This window comes from Cupressus sempervirens, chromosome 3 (assembly GCF_028749045.1).
Source record: "Cupressus sempervirens isolate cs-2001-9-10 chromosome 3, ASM2874904v1, whole genome shotgun sequence".
NCBI lineage: Eukaryota > Viridiplantae > Streptophyta > Pinopsida > Cupressales > Cupressaceae > Cupressus > Cupressus sempervirens.
Genome location: NC_143120.1, coordinates 518,481,519 through 518,500,984, shown reverse-complemented (window position 1 = coordinate 518,500,984; position 19,466 = coordinate 518,481,519). Strand labels below are relative to the sequence as shown.

At 35.2% G+C, this 19,466-nt stretch overlaps 2 protein-coding genes across 2 annotated transcripts in view; one reads left to right on the top strand and one right to left on the bottom strand.

Moving 5' to 3' along the window:
• Window positions 1-457: 457 nt before the first annotated feature.
• Window positions 458-19,466, top strand: part of LOC149567456 (glucose-1-phosphate adenylyltransferase small subunit 1, chloroplastic/amyloplastic-like) — a 60,740-nt gene continuing 41,731 nt past the window's right edge. The window contains exons 1-2 of the mRNA XM_089820640.1: window positions 458-1,350; window positions 3,681-3,977. Of these exons, the coding sequence (XP_089676766.1) occupies window positions 1,078-1,350; window positions 3,681-3,977 (570 nt within the window). The 5' untranslated portion in view covers window positions 458-1,077. The remainder of the gene's footprint in view (window positions 1,351-3,680; window positions 3,978-19,466) is intronic.
• LOC149567458 (uncharacterized) lies at window positions 17,757-19,436 on the bottom strand. The gene is made up of 3 exons (XM_089820642.1): window positions 19,206-19,436; window positions 18,663-19,068; window positions 17,757-18,528 (listed from the first exon to the last, which is right to left on the bottom strand). The coding sequence occupies exons 1-3, from the start codon at window positions 19,434-19,436 to the stop codon at window positions 17,948-17,950; spliced, it is 1,218 nt and encodes a 405-aa protein (XP_089676768.1). The 3' UTR covers window positions 17,757-17,947.

Genomic DNA, 19,466 nt, shown 5'->3' with positions numbered 1-19,466 from the left:
TTTATCACCATATCATATATCAAAACTTTCCTTATGAAAATAATACTTATATTATAATTTTTATTGTGGTCTTTAAGACACATAACATCAAAATATGTATCTATTTAATCTAAAAAAAAAAGAAAAGAAAGAACGATCTACTAAAATTTCAATTTTAAATAACAATAGATTAAATTCATAATTATAAGATCAATCTTACAAGTACAATAAATAATTTAAGTGATTAAATAGTTAAAATAGATATATAATAATTATATGAATGAGGTGTATAAATAAATACTCAGATAGATATAGATACTATATATAGATAGTGGTGCGAGTGCCTTAAAGTACTATGCTATAAACATATTGTGGTGCGAGTGCCTTAAAGTACCATGCTATAAACATTAAAGCGAAAGTTAAACATGTGAGAATAGAAAGATAAGCATAAAATACGTTATTTATTGCACATCCTTCTATACGTTTCTTACGTATGGGAAAAAATATACTCTTGTAATTGTTTCGCTCTGTCGGACGTTATTGGAATCTTCTATCCTGTTATATGCGTAAAGCCAGCGTTGAAGAATTAGTTTTTTCGCATGTTTTTGTCGCGGAGAGGTTGCCTGGGTTGGAGCTGGGCAAGCAAAAGCCTGCGAATTTTAAAAATGGTAAAGGAAGAGAAACAGAATGGAAAAGAGGAAGAGGCAAAACTGTACCGAATGACAAGAATATGATGATCTCGATATTTTTCAGCCAAAGGGAGAAGAATGTTTTTTTTTGGTATTCCAAAAAGTTATAACAAGAAAACAAGAAGGAAAGAAAATGATATGGCATTTATACCCTCGTAAGGGAAGTTGATACTGTCAGGAGGTTGCAGATGACTTGCGAAGTTGGCAAACAAGGGGTTTCGCTGATGCTCCACAGCTGCAAAGGGCAGGAGAAGCACGTTGAGCTTTCTTCCAGAATAATGTGGGATCATCTTATAAAGACCGATGGAGCTCTGTGGAGCCTTACCTTCAGAGCTCACCCGCTTTTCAATACACCATTCTTTTTTTTCATTTTTTATTTGGGAAGTAATCCCCTTGAATTGGGCTTACCATGTTTGCTATCCAAGCAGTAGCAGGACAAGCCAAAACAGCTCCTAGGATCGCTGTTCATAGACCCAGTGGATATTCGTGCAAACCCAATTCCAAAGCTGATACATTTAGATTTCTCTGTTTCAGCGAATCATATAAGAATTTGGGTTATGGTGCTCCTCCCACGAGCATTGGAATTAGAGGGAAAGCATTGCATAATGGCAGAGTTGTTTCTCCTAGGGCAGTGTCTGATTCCAGAAACTCTAAGCCTTGTCTTGACCCGGATGTCAGCCAGGTGCATTCTATCTTTCCTTTGATTAAATCAGCAATAAGACTTAATCCCCACATGCCTTTCAAGAATCAATTACATATTAGCGTTGAGGTCATTGCAATTCTTTTTATTATTGGTGAGATTTAGTCTGTATGATGACAAAGAAACTATTCGATTGTATGTGTTTCTTGATCAGCATCATATAGGCTAGAGAGCAACAGCTCATCCTGGCAACAAAATGACCGAGGAAATGAAAGAATTAAGAAAACAAAAATGGAAGATATTTTAGAAGCAGGATCATAATAAAAAATTATCAAGCTGAAACTACTAGTAAGCCCCAGAAGATCACCTAGCGTTTAGTGGAGTTAAGAAAAGAGTCCAGGGTTGATAAAATTGAACTAGTATTGCTTAGCTCATGCTTTGAACTCTATTTCTTTTCTATTCAACAAAATAGGAAGAGTTTGTATGGTAAGAAAAAACATTTTTTTTGTAAGTTTGGTCTTTCTTCGTTCAATCACAATGGAGTAATAACTGCAGTATTTACATGATATATCATAATAAAGTTGAATATTTAGAGTTAACTCACAGTATGATAACAAACAATCTCTAGGTGTGGAATGCCACGTTCTAATGATGCAATGTACCTTTCCATATGATTTTTTAGTCATGCATATGCAAATGCAGTGTCGTTCAATAATCATAAAGGGTTGGTTGTCTCTTTGATATGAATTGATTGGAAAAGCTTGGTTTATTTTAAGTATGTCATAAGGTAGAAACCCAAGGGGTGCAAAACTTAAAGAAAATTAATCTATAAATAACCTGAAAATTTCCTTATCTGCCCACAAGGAAGGCACCATATGACTACAATTCACAAACTTCTTATAAAAAAAAAAGTGTTGACTATCATTCAATTCTGAAAACCAGTAAAATAGATCATTTTTCTTTGAATCAGTGATATTTGGACAGTATGTGCCCCGGTTTATCAGTTTTAGTTGTTTTGTAAAACAATAATCCACAGTTGCAGCAAACTTTATGACTATGATTGATAAATATCTCCAGGACTGCATGGAAAGAATTCTGAATTTTGTTTGTGAAATATTAGGATCCCAATGTATTGAAATTTTGAAGCATGATTTCATATCCTAATCTTTAGCTTTTCTGTTCCTTACATAAAAAATACGAATTATGGGACAAGTTCTTTTGTTTTTGAACTTAGAATTTGAGGTATTCTGCGTGTAACTGTTCTTTTCGTTAAATAATATGATTAATATGCTCTGACAAGGGAACTTGTTTTGCTCTATTGGGTATTGGCACATGGCACAATATATATAGAAGTAGAACCTTCTGAGAACCATTAAATATAGTTGTTTCTAGTATCTTTTCCTTTAGGGTAAAATCTTTTTGTGTACCGAGTCCTGGATATAGTGCTACTTTTACCAGGCAGTGTTTTCCTAGTTTTTTTCAAATAAGGGGAGCTTATCAAAGTAGTTTATAATTTTGATTTCATTTTTAGATCATTTAGAGAAGTCAAGATTCTACAGAAATACATAGCTTTCCAAAGAATGCTGCAGAAACCATTTCTTTTGCAATGAGCATTATGAATTTTCAGCATTCAGAATTGCAATTGTTAAAACTGGGCATGCTGCCAAGAATTCACTGGTTCATATAATTCTCTTCACTAGGGAGTCCTTTGCTAGAGGAATAATAGTTGGAAGAGCACCATCAATGACATGCCATATTAAACATAGTGCATAATTGGCGAACAATTAGAGAATTTTGAGCTTTTGCTTCTTGTTCATGAGAAATTATCCATATTTCAAATGTAGAAAGCTTATTAATGCTCCTATAAAAGAATCGAACCTTGAGCTTTGTCTTCTTGTTCACGAGATATCCATATTTCAGATGTAGAAAGTTTGATGATGTTCCTATAAAAGAAATGAATGCTAAATCCTAATTATTAATTTTCAAACAGAAAGCTAGAGAGCGTTGTTAACTTTTAAGTGCAATATGAATACATAAATGCCACATGGTAAAATGATCTCACTTTAACCCTTTTATCAAGTATCTTGAATTTATTTTCAATTTCCTCAAAGATAAAAACATGGATGCTTTAAAATGATTATAAAGGTAAGGGGAGTGTTTCCTTTGCTTCCATATATTTGTTTCCAAACAAACTGTGTTGTAGTTATGTAATTCTCACCTGGATTTGGCAATGTTCTGAAATTAAAGATGCACTATGAGAGGTTTGAAAGAGGCGCATTTTGCTACTGATATTTTCTTCTTCATGTAAACAAGATACTATAGTAAAAGCTTGGAGATATAAAATTTGTACTCACATCGTGGTTGATTACTAGAGTGTGTTGGGCATCATTCTTGGAGGAGGTGCAGGAACTCGCCTGTATCCCTTAACAAAGAATAGGGCAAAGCCGGCTGTACCTTTGGGGGCCAATTACAGACTGATTGATATTCCTATCAGTAATTGTATCAACAGTAACATCACAAAGGTCTATGTCCTTACTCAATTTAATTCTGCCTCTCTCAACCGGCATATTTCACAGGCGTATGATGGAAACACTGGTAACTACAGGAATGGGGGATTTGTGGAGGTACTTGCAGCTCAGCAGAGTCCTGAAAACCCCAACTGGTTCCAGGTAATATTCCATTTTGCATCCTCATGTAAATGTTATTTTGTTTTTAATGGTCATGTAGAGACAAAAAGTTATGAGAGGCACTTGTCATGGATTTACTGACATGTATGTTGATAATTGTGAACTACTTTCTATAGAAATGTTGCATTGTATAAAATCATTTACTCAAGAAGCATACAAGGCTATATATGTAAGGAAAAATTATGTAACATTTGTGAATAGATAGAGTAATCAATAGAACACTTCTGTAGATCTTTTTCTATATGCACATCTGAGAAGTAAATATTCTAAGCACAACTTTTGTGTTTTATTGAGATTGCATTAAGTTGATCATTCATTTTTTATTCCCAGCGAGATGACAGAAAATGGAACTGTCAGGTGAAATCTCCCTTCTAATTGGCCTTCCAATTGGTCGGGCAAGCTCCTTAATAAAGGAATTAATGTTATATTGATGGTCATTTAGGTATTTTGTAATATCCTACCTGGATATCCTTTTCAATTCTTTCCTCAATTAAATTTCAGAATCATAAACAAGGGTTTATACAAATATAACCAGCAAATAACCAGTAAACGACCAACAACATTAACCAACTATTACTCTAGAATTGTTATTGCATAATAATTCAACAATACAATAACAATCCAATCGTACAAACAGTGATAACAGTCAGATTGGATAATTAGAAATGAACCTGAAAAACAATTGTGAACTCTGTCACGAATTCAGCACAAATGATGAATCGGGGCTACGTCCAATCCAACAAGAAGAACCAGAGAGTTTGCATCCTCGGATCCTAAAAATAAGCTGAAGCTTCCCTAATTTCTCCAAGAGAAATCTCCAATCAAATCTATATTCAAGCATAGCTGGAAATGAACAAGACTCTCTCTTGTAATGCTCAACAGTGACTCTTCAACTACCTTCTATCTTTTCGTCTTATTCCTCCTTTGTCACTTTTATTTGCCCATTTTATAATATTAAACTGACCCATTTTTATAAATTTGTGTTATGCTCTCATAAGCCAATTTTAATATTAGATGGATATGCCCCCAAAAATGGACATTACAAGTCCTCCCTCCTCGAGATTGCTTTTTCTCAAGCAATCAGTACCAGGATCGCATATAAATCTGCAAGTAGCCCTGTAGACCAATCTGAAAATTACCTCTACACTCATTTGTTGTGCTACTTTGATTTAAACTGCTCCAAGCCCAACTTCGTATAGCAACTCATCATAATCCTCAAGAGGTAAGGCACTCATCCTATCAACTCTCGGATCCCAAACCAGCCTCGGAAAAAATGGTCCAACATCCCACTGTGCCAATCTGATAGAAATAATGGGTCTAGAATTGTGAAGCCACTCATCCATACCCTGCTAAAGTAAAGCATCAATCATACAAATACCAAGATCCCACACTATTATACCATTCCGACCATCAGATATGAGAAGATATAAATGTCTTGAGGAGCTATTAATACTAGATACTCTCCACCTATGAGTGATCTATCATGGAAATGCATACTAATCTCCATCATAACTGTCCATCCTGAACTACTGATGAAGGACTCAAACTGCTCAATAGCTGAAATCAGTACCAAGGGTGCTGAGAGACCATACATTCTGTCATCTGTCTGAAATATACCTAGGTACATTGCTGTCATGGATTAAAAAAGGACTAGAAATCCATCCCCAACAATCAAAGTATAACTCCCATCGACTCTCAACCATGATCTAATCAGCTGGTGAAGCAAGGAGTTTATCCAACTCATGCGTAAGTCAGAAACTGAAACTATGTGTAAGCTGATCAGAGAATGAGAAACAGTGTCTGATTTGAAAATTGGGTCACCACACCAATCTTGTGAACAAAACTCATTGCTAGGAGCTGCATTTAGGTCCCACATCCTCCAGTCAAGATCATCGTCATCACGAAAATCAGAAAGATCTTATGTACTCAGCTGAAAAAGTGGATTATCACCCATCAGCATCCACCTCAAACAAGGAATTGTCTACTAGCTGAAAATGAGCCAAAGCTTTGCTTCTTGATCTCTTGGGGCAGCTATCCAAGTCGTAAGTCTGCTGAACACTATCAAGTTCCTTGATCACTTCTTGGAAAAACTCTTGCCTTATTTTAATCCTTCTGCTCCCTAGGTTGTTTAGTGACAACAATCTGATTTTCTGCTTTATGAAGAGCAAGTCGTGTATTATTCAATGCCTCCTGAGCATTCTCAAGCTCCCTATTGAGTTTATTAACCTCATCCTTTTTTTTCCTTAGTTGACCAGCATATAATTCAACAACATTTAAACTATAATCCATGTCTGAAATCAAACACAAATAATCTGATTTCAAAGATTCTAAGGCTACTTTAACCCTTTGTAAATCAGCAACAATAGAATCGCTTTTCATTTTCTTGTGCCTCTCTTCCATTCATGGCTTACTGTAGATATCTTCAACAATTCTATGAGTATCATTATAACACAACAAGGCTGCAACAATCATCTCCTCGTCAAATTTCAGCTGTTTTTTTTCAAAGAATCATTGTCACTTTGGCATGTATTTTGTAGTTGGTCACCCATAACATCATCATCCTGCAATTCTGTTTTTTTATTGTTCCACTAAATCACTATCATGTATGAGTGAGTTGTGTACCTGTGAAATGTGGGCCTCTGAACCTCACAGACACTTCGACATAGTCTTTACCTGTGGAATCATCCTGGAATAAACTTAAAATAGTTCATCCAAGAAGAACCAACAGAGCGACTTGTCGCCTTCTATCTAGAAGGATTTTGCCTAATTAATGTCCTCAGATTTGTGGTGTAGGCAACCAGACCCTCTAAGAACGAAAGATTTAAATGCAATTAAGCCTATATAATATGTAAGTAATCTAGATGAAGTGCAAGCAATTAATCTAAGAAATAAAAGACATTAAGCATTCTTATTTTAAATGAGAATTTAAAAGTAATAGCAATGTGAAAGCTAGAAAGCGAAATGAGTATTTAGTTCAACAACAATTCAATACTATTCCAATTCCAACCTCTGTAATGAGAAATTAGGAGTCTCTTAAATAGAACCCAGGAATCCATCAACGGTTGAGATCAGTTCAGATGGACGGACAAGATTGAAGATAAAGTTCAGTTATGATGGAAGATTCCCAAATTAGAGGGAGTTAACTGGCTCAGATCTGAGTGTAAGAGTCAGTCAGCTCAGATAGACTTCAGTGTGAGAGCAAGTGATTTGGGTCACTTCTAATTCGATCAGTAGTTATCTAGGAATTTCCATTTTGAACTAAAGAGGAGAATTAGGAAGAATATTTAATTTAATAAAATGAGATATGCTCTCATAAATACCTTTTTTTTATTTAATTAAATAATATCATTTAATTAATTAGAGACATTTTTTCTATTTAATTAAATAACTTCATTTAATTAATTAGGAATGACTTCCTATTTAATTAAATAACTTCGTTTAATTAATTAGAAATAACTTTTCCATTTAATTAAATAATTTCGTTTAATTAATTAAAATAGGCATATTTATTAAATTAAATAAATTTGACCCCGTAGTACATTAGCCTTAGGAGAATTTAATTTAATAAAGTATGAATACTTTAGATTAAATTAAATTTAAATCAAATAGGTTTAATGTGGCTAATATGAGTGAGTACTATAGGAATTAAATAGGAAAAATGGTGAATGCAGATTAGGGTTTTCTGCGTTTGACAATTAAGTCAAGTAGCGAGTAGCAGAATGAGAATTGCCTAGTGACGTAGGATTTTAGAATCGATCAGAAATAGACCATAATTGGTTGAGATGGTAATGAGCCAATTTTGGGGTATTACATTTTGCCCCTCTTTGAATGAATGTGCGAGTAGCACGTTCAATTCAAAGAAAATCAGAAAGCATGATGCGAAGATGAGATTGGTTCCGAAGTTGATGACACGGAGACCAATTGATAACCTTTTAAGGACTATCTCTAGAACAGAGCTTAATCCCAAGGAATCCAAGCAGAATACCTAGATACTTAAAATTGATAAGCATTTAAAAGATTATCTCCAGAACGGAGCTTAACCTTTAAGGATCCAGCTAGAACACCTAGATACCTGAAATTGATAAGCATTTAAAAGATTATCTCTAGAACGGAGTTTAACCTTTAAGGATCCAAACAAAACGTCTAGATACTTGAGATTGATAGCATTTAAAAGATTGTCTCCGGAACGGAGCTTAACCTTTAAGAATCTAGATAGAACACCTAGATACCTGAGATTGATAGCATTTAAAAGATTGTCTCCAGAACGAAGCTTAGCCTTTAAGGATCTAGATAGAACACCTAGATACCTGAAATTGATAAGCATTTAAAAGATTATCTCCAGAACGGAGCTTAACCTTTAAGGATCCAGATAGAACACCTAGATACTTGAAATTGATAGCATTTAAAAGATTGTTTCCAGAACAGAGCTTAACCTTTAAGGATCCAGATAGAACACCTAGATACTTGAGATTAATAAAAGATAGCAAGATCGAATTATAAGTCATAGAATCATCTTCAGAACGAGGCTTGATCCTCAGGAGTCGGGGTTTAGATTGTCCCAATACTTGTCCATCAAACTCTGAGAAGAGTTGTTATAAGATTGATCAGTTGATGAAAAGATAAGATAGATAGCAAAGATGCCAGATAGGAGGGAGCAAGATGCCCCGAGTGATGAGATGCCTCGAGTGATGTCCCAAGCGATGAAGATTCAGATTGATTTGAAATTCAAGTTCAATGATGTAATCATCCTGCCCCCTCAGGAGCGAAATTGAAAGATGACACACCAAAAATATGATGTAAAGTAGTATACAAAGAGATACAGAAGAAATCTGAGATGTAGTAGATTGTAGAAAGGATCAGAATGATCAAAAGAAAATATGAAGAGATCAAAATGATCTGAAGAAAATTGGAAGTCAATCCAAAGTGATTTCAAGGTCCAAAAGACCAAGTTTGACCAAGGAGTTGACCATAATTGAGCATAGTTGACTATTTCCAAAATCAGTTTTGAAAACATGAAGAATGTAGTGTTGAAAGAATTCCAAGAATCGCAAAGTATCAGAAAGATTTGAGCTGCACAAGCGTTCGATTGCGTCGGTCCCCAAAATTTTAAAACGCGTTTTTGAGGCACTTAGGTGTGTCAAATTTCAAATTCGATCCCGAAAAAGGATTCAGAACGGTCAAAGTAGCCAAGAGAGTGATTAATCGATTATTTGTGCAGTCGTGAAGAACATGATACTTTGAAGAAGCCAACAATTCCTCATCACAAAGGATGGGAACAGAGTTGTAATTGAATCGTGTGCCTATGCAAGTGAAGTATGTAATGCAAGACTGTTAAATGCAACCCTAGGTCTGGTTATTGAGCCTCAACAATTTATCATCACTGGGCATAGAACAAAGCTCATATGTTATACAATTCCCACTGACATTGCAATCATAGGAATATGAATAGAACATACGTTATAGGTTTGTCAGGATTAAATGTAAGCATTTGAGGCACAAGAAGCTAGAATGACCAGAACATTTATCCTTTTTAATATAACAAGTTAACATAAGCATCAAAGCATCAACGCTAGGATGACCTGAATGTTGCTTGCATGGCAGACACACCAAACACACAAGAGATCTATCTTATGCTAAGTGTTCAGTATTTATTCTGTCCGCAACGACCCTTGCGTTCGTAACCTGAGACATAAGTGTGCTAGATATACTCGCAGTGACCCGTACGTTCACTTACCAAGACGAGTATTAGTATTTACTGTAGCATGAAGAGTTCACTTCAACAAACAAGGAAAAGAACCAACATTACTGACATATTCCAATAAAAGGAGTCGAGGTACACACGACCATCCAATACGAGATGGAGGCTCTTATAGTGGACACTCCTTTTATAGGAATAGATCAGCTTATTGGAACTAAACCATAGACAGAAAGCAAAGAAAAAATTATGCCCCCAGTCATTATTTCTCTAGTCGAAGATGAAATCATCGAGTTGCTCGAGGAGATATGATAAAGCAAAACAAAGCAAACAAAGAAAATGCTCAGCAAATTCAAACAAGTATATCATTTTTGAGTTCAATGTTTTTGGGATTGATGTTAAGTATTAGTGTCCAGAGGATGTTTGAAAGAAATCTCTTCAGTAGGGTGACAACAGTAGGTAGACACAGTCAGAACGATTGGTGACTGAGGTCAAAGAGGAATCTTCAAGATGAAGAACCTAAAGGGGATTGAGCGATAGTAGACAGACACAGCCAGAACGACTGGTGACTGACGCAAGAGAGATCTTTCATAAAGGAATCTGGAGACGTGACCCAAGCAACAATAGGCAGACACAGCGGAAACAACTGGTGACTGTTACGAAAGAGATTCTATGAGGAGAATCTTGAAAAGAGTGACACTAGCGACAGTAGGTAGACACATCCAAAATGATTGGTAACTATCACAAAAGAGATTCTATGAGGAGAATCTCGAAAGGAGTGACACTAAAGGGGAATGCCCTCGAGTTGTAACAAGACTCAATCCATGGATACATGAGCGAAAAGTAGGAAAAGTAGAAAAGCGAAAGCATGAAAGAGATTGTACAGAATAGCCAGAAGATGTGCTGCAAAATGGAGCATTGGGAACAAGAGGTGCCTGTTTACCAGATTTTCACCTTCTTGGTAGAAATTTCTCTTTTTTGCTACCATGATGCCTGTTTCTAGGTTTTCACCAATGTCACTTTTCTTGTTTTCAATTTTTTTTGTATTTTTCTTTTTTTTTGATTTTTTTTGCATTTTTTGGAATTTTCAATTTTTTTTTTGTTATTACCAAGGTGCCTATTGCTAGGTTTCCTCCAAAATAATAGATTTTTTCAGGACTTTTTGCAATTTTTAGATTTTTTCAAATTATTAGAACTTTTTCAGAGATTACTAGCTCGCAAGAAGGATTACCTTGATTTTGTTCCAGTGTCTTAGCAAGGTGCAGGACAATATGTAGTAGCAAGTTGGTGGATAAGTGGAGATGGATAGGCAAGGAGTATGAAGCGGTGAATGTTCCCCTCAATGAAAGCCTTCACAAGATTACCCAAGCTAGGGAAAAGGATATAACAATATAAGCTCATGGTGTAATGAAGGGTATCGTGTAAGTAATCCATGAAAATGACCATGTCAAGAGATTGCTAAGAACTGAGTTTTCTTCTTTCTTTCATTGATCAAGACCAAAGGGTTAACTGAATAGGATAGAAAAGTTTGTTATGGAGGTTATGAGTGAATGACTTCAGGAATGAGGACATCTGAAGGATAAGCAAGATCATGATAGGATGTCATGGATGGAAGAATTATGCATGACGCCTATTTACCAGGTTTTCATCATGAGTGGTTTTCACCATAGGACAGATTTATTTTTCTTTACTTTTGCTACCAAGGTGCCTGTTTCCAGGTTTTCACCAAGGCACATTTTTTTCTTTTTTCTGTTTTTCTCGTGAAATATGGGCCTTTGAACCTCACAGACACTTCGACATAGTCTTTACCTTTGGAATCATCCTGGAATAAACATGGAATAGTTCATCTAAGAAGAACCAACAGAGTGACTTGTCGCCTTCTATCTAGAAGGATTTTGCTTAATTAATGTCCTCAGATTTGAGGTGTAGGCAACCAAACCCTCTAAGAACGAAGGATTTAAATGCAATTAAGCTTATATGATATGTAAGTAATCTAGATGAAGTGCAAGCAATTAATCTAAGAAATAAAAGACATTAAGCTAAATGTATGCATTCTTATTTTAAATGAGAATTTAAAAGTAATAGCAATGTGAAAGCTAGAAAGCGAAATGAGTATTTAGTTCGACAACAATTCAATACTATTCCAATTCCAACCTCTGTAATGAGGAATTAGGAGTCTCTTAAATAGAACCTAGGAATCCATCAACGGTTGAGATCAATTCAGATGGACGGACAAGATTGAAGATAAAGTTTAGTTATGATGGAAGATTCCCAAATTAGAGGGAGTTAACTGGCTTAGATCTGAGTGTAAGAGTCAATTAGCTCAGATAGACTTCAGTGTGAGAGCAAGTGATCTAGGTCACTTCTAATTCGATCAGTAGCTATCTAGGAATTTCCATTTTGAACTAAAGAGGAGAATTAGGAAGAATATTTAATTTAATAAAATGAGATATGCTCTCATAAATACCTTTTTTTATTTAATTAAATAATATCATTTAATTAATTAGAGACACTTTTTCTATTAAATTAAATAACTTCATTTAATTAATTAGGAATGACTTCCTATTTAATTAAATAACTTCGTTTAATTAATTAGAAATAACTTTTCCATTTAATTAAATAATTTTGTTTAATTAATTAAAATAGGCATATTTATTAAATTAAATAAATTTAACCCCGTAGTACATTAGCCTTAGGAGAATTTAATTTAATAAAGTATGAATACTTTAGATTAAATTAAATTTAAATCAAATAGGTTTAATGTGGCTAATATGAGTGAGTACTATAGGAATTAAATAGGAAAAATGATGAATGCAGATTAGGGTTTTCTGCATTTGACAATTAAGTCAAGTAGCGAGTAGCAGAATGAGAATTGCCTAGTGACGTAGGATTTTAGAATCGATCAGAAATAGACCAGAATTGGTTGAGATGGCAATGAGCCAATTTTGGGGTATTACATGTTATTGTCATAAAAAATACATGATTCATCACTCCTCAGAAGGATGTCATCAATGCCATCGTATGCTTCAAGCTCCTTGTTTGATTGAGTTGTGTGCAATGAGAAGGTGGTTGTCATGTTATCATTTTCAAACAAATTATCATCATCTGAAGTCTCCAACACGCTCTTTCCTCCAATTAGATCATCCTCTTCAAGATGTTTTTCTATAACCAACTCCAAGTCACCAATGTAGAGAGTTGTATAACCAATACTTGTGATATTTTGCAGGGGCAAGGTTGTGAGATTTTTATCTTCTTCTTTACCGGCCTGAATTTCCTTCTTTGCCTCAACATCATTATACCCCTTACAAATGTGATTAGCTGTCCATGTTTGCTGGCACGTGAAACAAATCTGATCTCTTCTCATTTGGTTTTTGCTCATTTTTGGAGATCCTACAACTTGTTTACTTGATGATGTTAACTCCTATTCAGTCATAAACTCCTTGAACATATCAAACTTATGTTCAATTAATTCCTCCACAAGCTCGTAAGCTATATGTGATATTATATTCCCCTCTCTCCATATCACCAACACATCAGATTTTAATTGCTTACATATGTCATCATTCTCATCAAGGATTAATGACATGATAGTTTTAATGCAAGCCTTCACTTTATTTGGATAATGCTTCCTATATCCACTTAAGAAACCATGAAACATCTGAAGTATCATTCGATCACAACGAAGGTCCAACATGATGATAAAAAATCTAGCTTTTGCCATAATATCCAATATCTTAGTCCTCTTACCAAAGGTAGGGCCTTTGTCTTCCTGCAATCCACATAAGCTGTCCATTATCAATTGAAGGACCTTCTCCATGATGTCATCAGCATAAGCTGCAACCGGAGCTGTTATCCTAACACTCACTCAAACAAGAGGCAACTGTAAGTTTTCACACCATTATTCAGATGCTCCAACATTTTGGACTGTACTAAGGCAACCATTGAAGGTTGCAAGGCCCAATTCAAAACCGTCCAATCAGACTGATCTATTTTGGATAGATATGAATCTAACTCTTCTAATTTTGAAGGAAGATCATCCATACATTTAAGAGACTCTAGTTGCCACCCAATGATATACAGTCCATTCCCTCTCTTAGTTTCTTTCTTCAAATCTCTTAGTTGTTCACTGTTAAATGTGTCATTAAAATCTTTTGTGTAAAGTTTCTACAAATTGTTGTGAATCAAACTTAGATAATACCTTCTATAGTGCTTGTTGAAGATGATCTTACTTGTTACAGACTTGTATAGAGAGATGTCAATAATATTATATTATTTTGAAATGTTCTATTTCTGCCAGTAGGTTGTTTGGATGTTGAATCAACAAATTGTTTTACATCATTTTCTTCAAAAATCATCATGATTTTGAATTTTCAAGCATCGAAGTGTTCTTTCCCATCAAACTTGTCCTTGGGTCTAATTGTGTATGCCATTGAAGATGGAAGAATGATGCTAGATATATATCAAGTTTGATTATTTAATTTGCAGAGCCTAGGTTCGACTACCAGAGCTCTGATACCATGTAAAGTTTTTACAAATTGTTGTGAATCAGACTTAGACAATACCTTCTATGGTGCTTGCTGAAGATGATCTTACTTGTTACAGACTTGTATAGAGAGATGTCAATAGTATTATATTATTCTGAAATGTTCTATTTCTGCAAGTATTGTATAGGGTAGACTTGCTTAAAGGAGCAGACTGTATGTTCTTCTTGTGTGTCCTTTAACTACAACCAAATCCTATTAAATATAGAACCAAGGGGCATGTCCTTACAAAGGACATGTCCCTTCCAAAGTCCGCTTTGACTGATCTCTCAAAATTGACGACTTTCCAAGCAAGATTTAGTTTTGTACTTAACCTAACCAAGGAGATTAGTTAGTTCATAAACTAGTTGTCCAAGATAGGCGCCGATACCTATTAAGAAGATAAGACAATTATATAATGACTTAAGAAGGGATTTAATGCAAGAACAGATTAGTACGATCTGTAATTAGATCAGTATGGTTTAAAGTTATGTAATTAAAACTGCCTCTTAACTTGATAATCATACTGAGAGATATCATATCTAGCAACATCAATTAAGATGAACAAGCAAGGATTGATACTCTATATCTATCTAAATCTTCTTAGCATGTGGTATCATTGAACACATGATACCATATTACTAAACCTGTGATATGACATATCATTGATACTAGTGATAACAATATTGCAAAGAATACAATATACAGGATAAATCCGGAGAATAATTAAATTCTTCATTTATCTAAGTTGTGACTCATAAGTACTAATATTTCTATATCACAACATGATTATGAGTTAAGATCTACCAGAACATAGGATAAACTCCAAAGAATAATAAAATTCTTCCCTTATCCAAATTGTGACTTATAGGCATAACAATGTCTACATCACAATGTGATCTTGAACTTATCTAGATATTACAGTAAATCTCTACTGTTTAGCACATTGTCTAAGAGGTCGTCATCTCTCATAATGTCTTTTATACTAGTGTTCATTATCTCAGAGACTGTTACCTCTTAGATAATGAATACAAATGGTGGAACCCCTAACAGTCAATACCCTGACAATAAAATTATTTTTAAAATAAAAATATAAAGAATATAAATGTATTACAATTCAACTATACTAAGCCTTTTCCTAAAGTGATCTATCTTCACTCAAGAGAGAGGCTTGGTAAGAATATCGTTGTTTGATTTGCAGTGCAAATGTATTCTTGTCTACCATATCTCTTACATAATGGTAAGGAATTTCGATATGCTTGGACCTGTCATGAAAAATTGGATTGACAGAAAGCTTGATTGAACTCTGATTATCACAATGAATAATCGTAGGATTCATGGCTTGACCAAATAATCCCACAAGTAACTTTCTAAGCCAAATTGCTTCTCGAGAGGCCATCGTTGCTACAATGTATTTGGCTTCCATGGAACTTTGTGCTATTGAAGACTGCTTTCTACATATCTATGATATCATTGTTGAGCCTAAACTGAAACAACATCTTGAAGTGCTTTTCTTGTCAGTAACACTTCCAGCCCAATTTGAGTTTGTTTATCCATGTAGGTCCAATTCAACTTTCTCATACTTGAGCCCAAGGTTAAGAGTGCCTTGTAAGTATCTCATGATGTGTTTGACTGCAACTAGGTGAATCTCCTTTGGCTCACACATAAACTGACTTAATGCATTAAAAATATAGCAAATATCAGGTCTTGTAATTACCAAGTACATAAGGGACTCAATCATCTGTCTATAAAGAGTAGAATCTATGGAAGGTGATTCTGCAGTTGCTTCCTTAAGTTTATGTAAATTAGTCTCCATGGGAGAAGACATAGGCTTGCAGTTCCACATTCCAAATCTCTTCAAGATATCTAATGTATATTTTCCTTGATTGAGTATGATGCTGTCAAAATTTTGCCATACTTCTAATCCTAGGAAGTAATGAAGGAGTCTTAAATATTTCATCTCAAATTCTCTGATTAGATCTTTCTTGCATTGATCTATGAGATGATCATCACCTATTATTAGTAAATCATCAACATACAGTATCAAAATTATCAATATCATCTTTATCCCTTTTATAATATAGATTTGGATCAGCTTCATTCTTGGAGAATCCTAAGCTGGTGAGATCTTATCAATTCTTTCATACAATGCCCTTGGAGCCTATTTAAGCCCATAGAGAGCTTTCTTGAGCCTGCAAACAAAATTTTTAGGGTTATGAGTTTCAAATCCTTCAGGTTGCTCAAAATATACCTCTTCAGTGATCTTTCCATTCAGAAATGTTGTTTTTACATCCATCTTATGTACTTTCCATCCCTTTGATGCTGCAATAGCTAGGACTGCTCTTATAGAGGTGTATCTGGCAATAGGAGCAAAGGTTTCTTCATAATCAATCCCCTCTTTCCAAGAAAATCCCCTAGCTATGAATCTGGCTTTATATTTTTCAATACTATCGTCAGCAGTATGCTTGATTTTAAATATCCACTTGGAAGAAACAATAGATTTTCCTTCAGGTCGTGGAACAATTTCCCAAACATCGTTCTTCATAATGGATTGATATTCTTCTGTCATGGCATCCTTCCAAGCTGTATGTTTAATAACATCTGAAACATATGGTTGGTTCTGATTTAGACAAATTACCCATGTTTACTGCATAACTAGAAAATCTTTTGGGTCTTTTGCTTTCTTTGGAAGTTTTAGATGGTGCTTCAAAGTCTTGTGCTTCCTCTACAGTCTTAATAGCCCAAAGTAGTCTTTTCTTAGAATTTTGAGTTTCTTCAAGATTGAGATTTTGAATTTCATCTTCAATTTCTTCAATGTTCTCTCTCTGAGGCTCAAATTTAGTATTTTCTTCAGAACTAGGTAAGGGAGAGGGATCTTTAGAACTTAGGGATCTTTTGAATGCTAAATCTTCTTCAAAAATTACATCCCTACTAAGTTCAATATTTTTCTGACCAGGTATATAAATTCTATATGCTTTAGATGTTCCACTATACCCTACAAAAATACCTTTCCTCCCTGAGGGTTCTAACTTAGTTCTCTTTTCTTTTGGAACATGTATATATATTGGGCACCCAAAAATCCTAAGATGACTTATATTAGGTTTAACCTTAGTAAAGACTTCTTCAAGAGTTTTATCTTTAAGGTAGGAGTGAGGACTCCTGTTTTGAATATAGACAGTAGTACAGGAGGCTTCTGCCCAAAGATAATATTTTAGATTTTGATCAAATATCATAGCTCTTGCAGCTTCTATAATAATCAAAGAAACGTGAATCGGAATCGGATCGGAATCGGCAAGGCCGAATCGAATCGTGAATCGGCAATGAATCGGCGATGAATCGGCAAATTTGAAAAAACCCTTTAAATTTAAAGATTTTAACAATTTAAAACTTATTTCATGCACCCTTTATTGAATATAACTTAAGCACACTATAACATCATCAAATAGAAGTTAAAACTTAACATACATAAACATGAAACATAAAATCCATCACATACGTAACTATGTTATCTAGGATTCTAAAATGTAAATTGTAGGCTAGCTGAAGTAAATAGAAATCAAATGATCATAATGATTTAAATCATAGAATGTATGTAAGATGATCCATAAGACATCAAATCATAAATTTATGTAAGAATCTAAGATGAAGATCCATGAAAGTTTGAAACTTTGAAACATATGTCTATCAATGATTCAGTATCAATATCTGTAAACAAAATATAAAAACAAGGCTCCAGCTCAAGCCTCAGGCTCATAGTCATCATCATCCTCAACATCATCCTCAAGCTCGGCTACAGCCTCAGCCTCAGCCTCTGAGTATCCAGTCTGCCTAGTAGCAAGGCGTCTAATGTAGGTCCTAGAGGACTGTCGAGCCATATCTCCCGCATATAAGATGGGCTCACGAATGTCGCTAGGGCCTGTGTCTGTGCGTGCACGTGTGCGTCTACCAATGCCTGAAGAACGTGCTCTAGCTGCCTCAGCCTCTATATCCACCTGGTCAATCCACGCACGGTCTTCCTCAGTGAAGACTGGATCTACAACCTCTGTGAGCCACTCTGATTCTGGATCAATCTCCTCCAGAATGATCGGAGAGGAGTCAGTGCCCAAAATCTGTCTGATCCTAAGACGGAGGTTGTAATGAACGAAGACAAGATCATTCAACCTCTGCACTGTCAACCTGTTTCTCCTCTTCGAGTGGATGTGCTCGAACATGGACCAACTGCGCTCACATCCAGAAGCGCTGCTTGGCTGACTCAGAATACGAATGGCAATTTTTTGAAGTTTTGGGGTTGTGGCCCCAAACATTTGCCACCATCTATCTGAAATAAGGGAAAATAAAAATAATTAGTCTCATTTACAAATTACAAATTACAAGTTAACTCTAAAATTACATAATCAACTTTAAGTTTAGAATCTAGATTCATGAACATTGAATATATTATTTAATTTTTACCTGGCTGTATTGTTTCCCGAGCATCTATGGCTACCCTGCTAGAGAAAAGTGGCCCTTCTTTATTATTGAACTTATCAAGCTCAATAATTGCAGCACTGCTATCCTCATCAGTACTCAACCTCTGGATCACTGTATATAATCCGGTGAGAACCTCCTCATCCGCCTTGAAGTCAGGACGGAAACGAAATGCCGAATTCAAAAAGTAAGCTGCTGCATGGATGGGTCTGTGGAGCTGATTCTGCCATCTCCTATCAATGATGTCCCAAATAGGGGCATACTTCTCCTGCACTCCTGCATACTGAGCTCTAATGGCCTCCTTGGCCCTATCCATGCCCTCATATATGTAGCCCATAGAGGGCTTCTCCCCATCAGCAGTTCGTAGGAGAGATACAAGAGGCTCAGTGGCCTACATATAAAGTAAAACAAAAATTTGAGTCAAAACTTAAACATAGAATAATTCAATAATATAAGGTAAAACTAAATCATTAAACAATTAGCATAGTAAACTGTAAAATATTAAATGTTAAATTGCAATAAAATTACCTTAAGTATTTCTCTAGCAGGTTTCCAAAAACCATCATCATCAAATATGCAATCCACCACATCTATCCCTGCAGTGGTCGTAGCATAGGAAGATGAAATCCACTCCTGCCCAACAAACATGCTCCTCAAATCATCCCTTGATGTCAACAAGGACTGCAAGGTGATGAAATTCGAGGCAAACCTCGTGATCCCTGGACGAGCTAACTCTTTGTCTCCTGTGTACTTCCTCATTGTGCTAAGGACAAATGAATGATTATAAAT

Coding starts and splice junctions, on each gene's coding strand:
- LOC149567458 (XM_089820642.1), bottom strand. CDS start 19,436: ATGAGGAAGTACACAGGAGACAAAGAGTTAGCTCGTCCAGGGATCACG. Junction 19,069..19,205: donor CTGCTAGAGAAATACTTAAG/GTAATTTTATTG, acceptor CTTTATATGTAG/GCCACTGAGCCTCTTGTATC. Junction 18,529..18,662: donor TCGGGAAACAATACAGCCAG/GTAAAAATTAAA, acceptor CCCTTATTTCAG/ATAGATGGTGGCAAATGTTT.